At 30.7% G+C, this 12,326-nt stretch overlaps 1 protein-coding gene across 6 annotated transcripts in view; it reads right to left on the reverse strand.

The window, feature by feature from the left end:
* The window catches only part of LOC106468973 (CTL-like protein 1), a 52,993-nt gene that overhangs the window by 3,263 nt on the left and 37,404 nt on the right, over positions 1 to 12,326 (reverse strand). For 3 of the 6 annotated variants that reach the window (XM_013929427.2, XM_022397367.1, XM_022397369.1), the window contains 5 exons: positions 10,388 to 10,522; positions 9,991 to 10,109; positions 7,082 to 7,119; positions 5,585 to 5,713; positions 1,162 to 1,254 (listed from right to left, as the gene is read on the reverse strand). In XM_013929427.2, the coding sequence (XP_013784881.1) occupies positions 1,162 to 1,254; positions 5,585 to 5,713; positions 7,082 to 7,119; positions 9,991 to 10,109; positions 10,388 to 10,522 (514 nt within the window). Of the gene's footprint in view, positions 1 to 1,161; positions 1,255 to 5,584; positions 5,714 to 7,081; positions 7,120 to 9,129; positions 9,150 to 9,990; positions 10,110 to 10,387; positions 10,523 to 12,326 lie in introns of those variants that run through there. The other 3 variants (XR_002612776.1, XR_002612775.1, XM_022397368.1) reach the window with 3 other exon arrangements.

Here is a 12,326-nt window from a genome sequence, read left to right on the forward strand (position 1 = left end):
ATATATATATATATATATATATATATACACATATTAATCTGAAAAACTTTATTCAAAATAAGTTTTAACAAATATTGTTAACTTGTAGATGAATTAGCAGAAAACAAAATACAATACCTTACTAATAAACTATTGAAAATATGAAGATCGATGATTTCTGATGCAATTTACACTTTAAAGGCTTTTATAAGAGTAACAAAAATAATTTCTCAAGTAATAGCTCAAAAAATAACATGCATCATCCATTCTTGTGCTATTTGTAAGTTAAATTCATTTTGCTCTTCAGAAGTAACTAATATATTTTTATTAGTGGGCTCTAATAAAGGTAAATTAAACTGCTAATGCTTGCTCACAAGTTTTTTTTTACAGAATACATGAAAATAAGACATGACTAAACAATAAACTACCACGCGTTTGTGAAATCTAACAGATTAATGTCAGTGCCCCAATTTTGAAAACAATTAGGATATTTAAATGAAAAACCAAACAATTTTGTGTAAAATAGATAAACTTATTTCAAGCACAGATTATTTCTAAAGAAAAACTAGTAACTTACATTTCAAATATTAAGATGTTTTTATTTTCAATAACATAAAGAAATTTTAACCATAATACCCATTTTCAAGTACTTAACATTCTTATGGAAATGATCACAAAAAATAAGTCTAAAATGCATTTTATATACATTTCAGTGTAGTATGTAATTTATTTATTTTTGACAAATTTATTTATTATATGTGGTGTTAGTTTCATAATTATTATTATTATCATAATCATAATGTCACGTGCTTGATCACTCTCTTTTGAAATTGCAGAAAATGTTTCTGAATGTCCAATACATTTTCTTATTTTAAGTTATTCTCAGAATGTAATAGTGGTTTTTCTGCTACCTGAGAGAGTATCTAAACACACAACATAAAGTATAAATAAAAAGCATTAACTCTCAGAAACTAAACTTTTCCAATATTTCATTATACAAGAACAGTTTATCATTTCTAATAATAAAAATATTAATTTTCACAACGACCTATTGGCATAATCTTACACTTCATCATTCTAGTATAACTTTGATTTTGAACATAGCTTCTGAACATTTTATTTACTTTTCAAAAATATTATCATTATTGAGAACCACAACTTGTGGAAGGAGCATCAACTCACCTCATATACAGACAGCACAGAATGGGCAATGAAGAATGAAAATACACAAGCTGCAAATACAGGAATAGCAAAAAAATGTAGGTCTTGGTTGTGCTGTAAATCACAGAAAAAAAGTGCTTATCTTTGTGATAAGAAAATGTATATGATATTGACAATACTGTTCAATGTGAAGTTTTTTATAGCAAACTGTCTGATGCTCTACACAAAAAATTTAATTAATAATTTCTCTTAATTTATGTATCAACTGATGTTTACATAGAAGAATTTGGAAGTTACACCCAAGTTAAAATCACTTAACAACCATAAAAAGCTATCTATGAACACAAATACTGTTCATATAATCACATGTCTAGAAATAAATCATACCACATGGATAAAACAGACATATATGTACTTATATAACTGATATTCATAATTGATAAAAGCATTTAAAGAAAAAGGCCATAATTTAATTTTGTCAGAAATACTACCCAGAATTAACTGTTCGGATGAAGTTATAAGTAGGTCACAAGGGCTAAATGCTAGGCTTAGGATATTATGTAAGGATGAGCAGATAGGCTGGTTGGACTTGTGGGATCAGTTCAGTGGAAGAAGGGAGCTTTTTGGAAAGGATGGTTTACATATAAATAAGATAAGGGCTGGCTTGTTTGCTATGCCTGTTAACTCAGCTGTAAGGGAAGTTATAAAATATGACTAGATAATGGAGAAGGCCAGGATAAACTAAATGCAAAAAGAATAAGAGGCAGAGAACAGTTTAGCATAGAATATGAGTATAGAAGTAATTATAAGGATAGGCTTAATTGTTACTATTGCAATGCTAGAATTATAAGAAATATAATAGATAACTTTAGAGCACTTGTAGGAATGGATGATTTTGACATAATGAGAATAACTGAAACATGGTTAAACGTAGATGATTTTAATGACAGAAATTTCTTTGAAATACAGGGTTACAGGCTATTTAACATGAATAGAGTAATTAATAGGGAAGAGAGTAGCTTTATATGTAAAATGTGAGTTACATCCTGTTGAAGTTGAGTGTATCAAATATAACAGCAAGGAGATTGAATCCATTTGGGTTTCTATTAGTGGATACAAAGGGAAAAGGCTTTTAGTGGGAATTTGATACAGACCACTAAATGATACTGATGAGATTAGTGAGAAACTTTACAATGAGATTAAGATTTCAGCTGTTAATGAAGTCATTATGAGTGATTTAAATTTCAGGCATATAGACTGGGAAATGCTAGGGTCAAACTGTGATGGAAAAAGGGTTTTGGAAACTGTTCAAAATGGCTTTCTTCACCAATTAGTCAAGGAACATATTAGAAATAATGCTATTTTGAATTTATTGTTAACTTCAAATATAGAAATGATTGAGTGTGTGGAAAGTGGGGAACATTTGGGTGTAAGTGATCATTGCTCTATTAGATTCAATATTCTGCTGCTTAAGGAGATAAGCAATAATGATATTTTGGTAACAAATTTTGAAGGAATGCGACAAGAATTATCTGTTGTGAATTAGGCATCTGAGTTATTTGGAGACACTGATCAGATGTGGAAAATTTTTAAGTACTGACGGTAAACATATTCCTTATAGAAAGAAAAGGGTAGCTGCAAGTAAAAAACCAGGTTGGCTCACAAAGAGTATGAGAGATAAAATTAAAGAAAAGCATTATACATTTAAAAAAATTAAATTGACTGGAATAACAGGAGATTTAGAATATTATAGAAATTCAAGAAAGTTGGTGAAACAGGAAATTAGGACATCAAAAAGGATGTATGAGAAAAGGTTGGTTGAAAATGTAAAAATTAACAGTAAGGATTTCTTTAAATACATTAAGGGTAAACAAAATGTTAGAATGGGTGTAGGACCCTTGAGGGATGACAAAGGAAGGCTCGCATCTGACGATTATGAGATGGCTGGGTTATTAAATTTTACTTTTTTCTTCACTTTTTATTTACAAAAGTTTAAGCAGTATTCCACATCTTGTACACTTGATATATGGAAACAAGATCGAACAAGATGACTGCATTAGTTCTGAGCGTGTTAAGAAAACATTGAGAAGTATAAAGAATGATCAGGTTCCTGGGCCAGATAATATTTCACCAAGGGTTTTGAAAGAGATTATGGATTGGGTATGTGAGCCACTTGCTACTATTTTTTGAAAGTCCTTGAATAGTGGGCAGGTACCAGAGGATTGGAAGTTAACTAATGTAACTCCTCTTTTCAAGGGAGGAGATAAAAATTGTATCAGTTATTATAGACCCATTAGTTTTACATCAGTTGGTTGAAAAGGTTTGGAAAGTCTGTTAAAAGATGGTTTGCAAAGTAATTTAACAAAGTTTAGAATTTTATTGAGTAGTCAACATGGTTTCACTGAGGCAAAATCTTGCCTTACAAACCTTTTGACATTCTTTGAAAATGTTACTGCTTATGTAGATGAGGGTAAGAGTGTAGATTTGGTGTATCTGGATTTTCAGAAAGCATTTGACAAGGTGCCACATAAAAGGCTTGTAAAAAACATTATCTCTACATGTGCAAGGGATAAGTTTGCCAATTGAATACAAGAGTGGCTGGATGGAAGAAAGTCGAGGGTTGTAACAAATGGAGTTCAGTCAATCAGTCATTGGACCTTTGTTCTTTTTGATTTACATCAATGACATAGATGAAGGAATAGTCAATAAATGACTTAAATTTGCAGATGATATTAAAGTCTCAGAGGATGCTGTTGATTTACAAAAAGATTTACATCATTTAGTGAATTGGGCAAATAAATGGCAGATGGGTTTTAGTTATAATAAATGCAAGATAATGAATTATAGGTATAATTTCAATGAGAATACATTAAACACTGTTATGAAGGAACGGGACATTGGTGTAATAGTCGATCAGTCTCTAGTTCCATCCAAGCAGTGTGCTGTTGCTAGTGGTAGGGCAAATAGAATTTTTGGTTGTATCTACAGAAATATTGAATACAAGTCTAAAGAGGTTATAATTTCATTGTACAGGTCACTGGTTAGGCCGCATTTGGAATATTGTGTTCAGTCTTGGGCTCCTTACCTTATGAAAACACTGAATTGTTGGAAAGGGTTCAGAGAAGGGTTACTAGAATGGTGCCTGGGATGGCGGGATTGTCATACGAGGAGAGGCTGAAACCTCTCAAATTGTTTTCTCTTGAAAAAGAAGAGTTAAGGGGGATCTGATTAAGGTGTTTAAGATTGTAAAGGGAATTGATAGTGTTAATGCATCATATGTTTTCATAATTAACAGTGAGAATAGTAGGACCAGGGGACACAAGAATAAGTTTTAGCAAGTGAGAAGTCATCTTCAGCTAAGACAATTTTATTTTTCTAACAGGGTGGTTGGTCTTTGGAATGGGTTGCCTTTGGATGTTGTGGAGGCAGTAAATTTAAGTGAGTTTAAGAGAAAGCTTGATAAGTATATGAATGATAATGGCTGGCTTTAATATATATATTTTTAAGTTTATTTTAGTTTAGAGGATGGAACAGCTGAGATGGACCAATAGGTCCCATGTTGTCCCAATATGTTATATTTGTCATAAGACATTATGTTAGGCCTATAAAAAAATTTAACACTACATTTCTAACCTAGTCCCTTGTGTATTTTCAAGAATTAGAAGTGCGTATAATAATAGTATTCCAACCACACTATATCCATTGCCAACAACACGTTACTCTCAATCTAGAGTTCTTCAGGCTGGCTGGGATACAATAGTGGTCTGAATACTATTTATATATAAACCACTTGTTACAACAACAATTGTTATGGTGTGAATGCCTTTTAGAAGCTGGCGCAGCATGATATAATTAATTACACTTTTCATAAGACATTATGTTAGGCTTATTAATACTAAAAATAAACAAACTTATAATATAATGTTGTTTTTACTTAATTAGGCACTTAATGTTTTGCTTTACATTGAGTGTCTAATTAAATAAAAACAACATTTTGGTGTTATAAGGTCATTTATTTCTAGCATTAATATGTTTTTTCTGTACACTAATATGCACTACAGAGATTAAATAATTATGTTAGGCTTAACATAATACCTTATGACAAATATAACTAATTATATCATGCTTCGCCAGCTTCTAAAAGGCTTTCACATCATTACAGATATATACATGCTTGCATAAAATGAACACAAACAAGTCAAATATAATAACTCTTTGTATTAGAAATTAGCAACTTATGAAACCTAGCCAGTTTGATGGTTAACTTGCACTACTCACTCAATTTTAAAAATGTATAACCAGTATAAGAAAAAAGATTGAAGAAAATACCATTAACAAAGAAACTCACCAGTACTTCATAAGCAATACAAAACAGCCAAGTTCATTTAAATATTTTTAACACATTACTAGAATAAGAACTTTTCAATAATTATACAACATTTACCATCATGACTAAGATTCCAACACAGGCAGTAAGCACAGTCACAGCACATTTTCCCAAAAACAGTATGAAGTCCCCAACACTATTGATAGTTGCAACTCTCAAAGCATTAGTTACCAAGGTATTAAAAGCCTGAAAAATAAAGCATTATTCCTCTTAATATCTTGCAAAACCTTTCCATAGATGTCATTTATTATACATCTGAAGCAGACTGATATAAAATACAAAGGGTTAATTTTTGAATACAGAAATCAGTAAGTTATGTGATAATCCAAGTCAATATAAAATGGTGGTGGAACGTAATAAGTTTAGAACTACAATCTGACATTGTTTGGTGTTTTGAAGGTAGTGTGATGCCATTGAGAATTGATTAATCTTAGGAAGGGTACATAACAGACCATTCCAAAGCAACATATTCAAACACAAACAGATCATAAAAATATGGAACTAATAATTTTCAGTGGCATTAGAAAACAAAGAAATAAGCATCAACTTTTCACACCAGGACCATCCAGAAGAGAGACCTGAAATAAGTCGCATCCCAGCCAAAGTATATAAAGTGTGGCTTTTTGTAACAGGTGAGAATCCACAATCATAAAAGTCAGTGGCAAAAGCCATCCACATGCCCCAGGCTATAGTACATAACATAATAAAGAAGAAGCTCCACCTGGAAATGAGTCAAACAAAGTAAGGACTCACCAAGATAAGGTTTCTGGTCATACCTCTCATTCAGCTATGCATACCTCAAATAGCTGGAGAAAGAAACGGGTACATATGCAATTCCATGAAAAATATACTGGTCAAAGCTATAAGATGCAGTGTCTCTTGGATTTCTGTGCAATCAGTGTTGAAATGGGTACTGGAAACTGTTGTCCTTATACACTAAATGGATTATGGAAAGCCACCAGGGAGGAATGATGTGATTTGGACATAACAGCCTTTTGCAAGGGAAACTATGCTGGAGGCTATTGTCATGATGCACGGTCATCATACATAGCACGACCAGATGTGGCAACATGGACTGTGAGGACGTTTTGAGGTTTCAAAACCATTTTCATATAACATATTCAACCTACATGTATTATGAAATACTACACTAAAGAAAATAATACATGCTTGGTACTTAAAACTATAATTATTATCCAAGCCCTAACTGTAACAAAACTATTATCTGAGCTCAACACATAGATACTCCTTCAAGACTCGAAGTTTAAAAGTTTCTGAACACTGGTAGGTAAAAAATGAATATCTGTGTATCACAATAAAAAAACAAAATCAATCAGCCTAAATGTTTCAGGAGTAAATTGGGAATATTCTTTGTGCATCAACAAATAATTATACTCCTAAACTTTTTTTTATAAAAAACATTGTTAGCAGATTACAAATATTTGTGGTAATGTTCAAAACTGATTACCAGAATATATAACAAAAATAAGGCTATAATTAGTAGATGTTTGTTATAATTATCCATTTATTTAACTTTTTAAAAAATCTACTTACAGATTGTGCAGAATGGCAAAAACCTGTTCCTCTAATTGCTGAAAGTAAACAGACAAAGCATCAAATTAGAACTTCAGATACATTTCTCCAAGTAAACTCTAAAGATGATAGGGAAAAAAATGTTATACAAAACTACAACCACAGGGCTGTTTCTGCTCTGTGACAATACTTAAAGTCAACAACAATTTACCATGGTCTTTCAAAGGTACAGACGTTTACCAAACACTTTGGAGTCTTTATCATTATACAATCAAATATTACTCTGATTCACAAAATAAGCAAAAGTTCCTTAATAGATAAAGTCAGGTACTTAGAATGTATGACATTGTAAAAGTTAAACTATTAAACCACAGATCTTTTAGAACAAGAAAACACTAAATTAGGTTTCACACAAGCTACAAGTATAAAAGTATGTACAGTGAACCCTCATTAGTAAAGACATTAACAATCTGAATTATTAATAATCTGGATCATTTTTCCTGCAAACAAATCTTCACAAAGAAAAATTTTATGAATAATCCATATATTTACATTCTGAATCCAAAAAGCTATTTCTAATAACAAACATGAATTTTATATGGATACATGGTTCAGTAATTTATACACAATTCTACAAGAGTCATGTAGGGGTTCAGTAATTTATACATAATTCTACAAGAGTCATGTAGGGGTCAATCAGAACAGGAGCAAAGGTAACATTTACTATAACAAAACAGCTGCAATCGCAATAAGTATAGGTTTAGGACAATTTTTGTGAGAATAACAGACGTTGAGAGATCAACAGGGTCATTTATCCTACAGTCATATCATGTCATAGTGCTCCAGAACAAAGGCGTATAAAAATATCAGCATCACAGACCCTATTGCCATGGGTATCCTTTACTGTGCATGACACAAGGTTTTAGTGTCTTACATTCAAAATGTTATTTATGTTATACCAATTAGTATAGCACAAAATCTTAGCTAATAATCTATATTTTAATAATATACAAGTTTCTGATTCTTAATTCTACAAGGCAATATTAAAAAAATCCTGAATTTCCCCTAGGCATCTTTTCTTCTCTATTTTATTGACCACTGCTCCAAAAAGTACAAAATTAAGCGTATATTACTCACTATAAAATCATCATTGCTTAGACAAACCATAATTTTTATAGCCTTCAATTTTGTTTGGTTACAGAGCTATCAAATAGAAAATCAGACCCCTCCTGCCACACACACCTGTCATATCCTTTCTTTCAGGATTTGTTAATAGTTCTCTCTCACATTTAATTATATATTATCTATAACCAATAGAAAGCCACGGTTTTCATATATCAAATGATGTATTATATAACATTATGTTCTGAACAGATAATCATCAAGTTCACTCAGAGTAGAAGCTCTGTTCCCGAGGGAAAGCTCATGACTAACTTGGACGAACTTGTAACGGCTTTTGTCCTACAGTTAGAAAGCCAGAAAAAATTTGAGAGTTAGAGGAAATTGTCAACTTTTTCATGTTATTAGTCTATGTTCTTTGGTGCATTAATTAATAAAATAAAAATTTAGTGCATTACTACCATTAGTATAAAAAAGTAGGGTTAAGTGTCATCAACAATTGAAAGCAAGACAAAAGAAGTTTGAGTAAGTATTTTATTTCTTGTTTTTCATGTTTATTCTTTATTTATTATTATAAAAATAATCAAAATGTATAAATAGGAATCTTTTTAGGTTATTTAGGATTAGGTTAGGTAAAATAAATAATATTAATAATCTAATAAAAATGTTTCACGAGGCACACAAGTGAGCAGCTCGTAGTAGCTTGTGGGTAATGTAATTCGATAGTGTAATGTGAGCTGCACATGGAATATTCAAAACAAATACTCAATATATTCAAGGACAAATCTTTATTTTAGTTTATTAAAAATATGATTTTTTAAAGACAGGGAGAATGCTTTTGCAGTCTTCAAACCAATACTTAGCCATTTAACATTATTTTGCTACACTGATATTACAGTAAGTGACGTATTTGTTGGCTTTTCCCTTAATTGATATGAGGGTTCACTTACCTCAATAGCACCTAGGCAGACTGTAAGAGCAATAATTTCCTTAGATTACCATATATTTATATGTAGATGTCTATTTTTTAAACTTTGTAAAGTTAAGTCACATTTGAACAAGGCTAACATAATTCACTGCAAGCCAAAGAAGTAAGGGGTAGTAAAAATCGTCTTTATTTAATGTTCTTTATTCTGGTTTTGTGTGCTGCCATTAGAACAAAATGAACGATGCATTTTAATATAAAGATTCTGACTTATATGTTTGTGTTTAGAAATCTACATTATTTGTCAGCTGTGACATCATAAAGCTTACAGCTTACATCATTTCCCCACATGATGAATACACAAGCAACAAGTTGGAGTGTTATGTTACGAACTACAAAACTTATTATGTAATTATCATTGTACTCAAGTACAGGAAAAAAAAATAGAATTGGTTAAAGTGTATATGTTTACATATCAAAGTTCTCTAACTGATGTATAGCATGCATTAATGGGGGGATTGACCTTTTTAGTTTGTAAAACATAAACTAACAAGTTATTAATGATATTGATAACGTTACACATTATAAGAAGCAGTTAATTATTATTGAGTTTTTTTTATTTTATATACTGGAATAACTCATGAAATTAATTCAATTCCCATTAAGATTCTCACAGACATACAAACTTTTGTATCATCAAATATTCAAAAAACATAATTTATTTTGTAAAAACAATGGACACATACTAATTAAGTTTGCAAATTAAAAACACCAATTTAAAATAAAGCCAGACATTTTTAGTTGTAAATGTTGTCACTGTAAGAAATACTAATTAACTGATTTGTTTTGTCAAGAAAATTTATTTGAAAAGTATTAAGAAACTTACCTACAACAGTGTATGCATTATGATTTAAATATCTAATGAATTTCTCCAGACACCAAAGGCAACAACTACAGCATTTATAGCAGCAGGAAGCAATCACATTGTTTTCATATTTCTTCAGACTGAAAGGATTACAGAACCATTACAAACAAAAAACTATGTTGGTTTAACAGAAATGTATATTTTGAGTCCTTTTCATTATAAAATCAAATGTCTTCAAGCAAGTATTCCTTTCATTCACAAGACAAACAGATAAAATAACTGTTTTTGTAAAATTGTTTGATTACATTGAAAACTTTAAGAAATTTAAAGAAAACAAAACAAATTTGTCATGCATTTATCCTGAACTAACTCACTGAATATTGTAAAGTAACAAACAAATTCTAATATAATAACATACCTTCTTTTCATGAAAGACAAAACAATGCGGGGCACTTTAAAAATTGTTATTAGAAAAGATCCCAGTGCAACAGACCCCAAGTGGTAAGATATTAGATGCAACACAGACTTCCCAATAGGACAGTGTAGTTCATTCCTGTAAATCACACTATGTTAATTCCAACTCCAACATGTAATTATATTACATAAGTAACATTTTAATTTCTTCTACAGAGTTATCATTAATAATGGAAAAAATCATCAACTATGTCACATCAACATCAATAGGACACAAGATGATGATCAAACAGGAATGATCTAAATGACAATCATTGTTCTACCTCTCTATGAAAGGTCAATATATAATTATTAGATATGACCCTTTTTTTTACAATGATAAAATACATTGTTCAATCTCTCTTTGAAAGATCAATAAGTAATAATTATTCTTTAGAATGATAAAATAGTACATTGTTAATTTTCTGTTGTAAAGTTCAATGTAAAATATAAAACAGTACATTGTTCATTCACTGTCTGAAAGATCAATATGCCATCACCAGATAACACGTATTACAACAATTACACAGAAGAAATCAACTGAATGAAAAAAATCTTTTACTCTCTGTTTGAAATATCAAGACATGTTAAGCACCACATAACTTACAATAATAAAATGTCTTCATTGTCTCTTTCTATTCTCTATATTAACAGTAAGAGTTCATTAAAAACTTTTATTACAATGTCTGAGCAGGAGTCCAAAGTTTCAGATCACTGATAACACTATCAATTTCTCTCTTTATTATCCTCTAACTTGGTGGCATTTAAGTTAAGGTACTCCAAGAAATCTAAAGTAAGGTGAGAGCAACACAGTTAGTCTACTGCACAAAAATCAGAGTATTTTCAGAGACAAGTTTAGTATATTTTTTGTTCATATAGGTGGTAATACTATGATCACTATAATACTACAAAAAATAAAAAAATGTTTGAAAAAGTAAATATGATGTAGGGATGACAATGCAAAAAGTACTGAAACAAGGTAGAGATGAATACACAAAACCATACAAAAATCCCTACATAAGTAGCCAAATCTTTCCAAAAAACTTTTATCTACAACCCAATGTTTAATGCCTTTCATTTGCATGAATTCAGGTTTAAATAAAAGCATTTAAACTGAATAATGCTATAAAGTCTTACAATGGCTAATTCCCATAAGCTTGTAACATTGACTCAGTGGCTAGTTATGTAGGGATTTGTAGTATTCATCCCAACTTTGTTTCTGTACATTTTGCCATTGCCATCCATACATTATCCATATTTTTTCAATATATTTCTATTATTTCTTCATTCTCTTTTTTCAAACAATACCAATGAATATTTTATAATGAATGGCAGCAGTTTTAGCCCGGTGTGAGGAGTTGTCTTGATGGACATCATGTGTCGACGCTAGTGAAACGCTATACTGCTTCTGCACTTCACCAAGTTAAAATGCAACATTTTGGTGTGTAAATCATCACAACTTCAAACACTGATGAGCTAGCCCTTCTGATAACAGAATCAGAATAATCAGCAGAACATTTGGCTGTTATGCTACTCATTGATTCTCTACTTTAGTGATATTTTTGGCTAAACTGAAGATCTTATTAGCTTCTGAAAAAAAAACCTAAGTTAGTTGTTTATAAAATTCTCTTAGATTGTTATGAGCGAGATTTGAAACTATGATGAGCAATACATAATATGTGGTGGCCATATTTTTCCTGGCACATCCCTATATAATAAGCACTACTGTACTTAGTACTAGTCAACTTTAAAGTGAAATTTCTTTATAATAAGGCTGTAAATAAATCTGCCTAGTGCATTACTCTAAGCTAATTGAAGTTTTAATTTCAACTAGCTGGTTTATTTGTATTCTTCAAGGTATAAGAACATTATATATATATATATATATATATATCAGAGATGAA

This window comes from Limulus polyphemus, unplaced genomic scaffold (assembly GCF_000517525.1).
Source record: "Limulus polyphemus unplaced genomic scaffold, Limulus_polyphemus-2.1.2 Scaffold3241, whole genome shotgun sequence".
In the NCBI taxonomy this organism is placed as follows: Eukaryota; Metazoa; Arthropoda; class Merostomata; order Xiphosura; family Limulidae; genus Limulus; species Limulus polyphemus.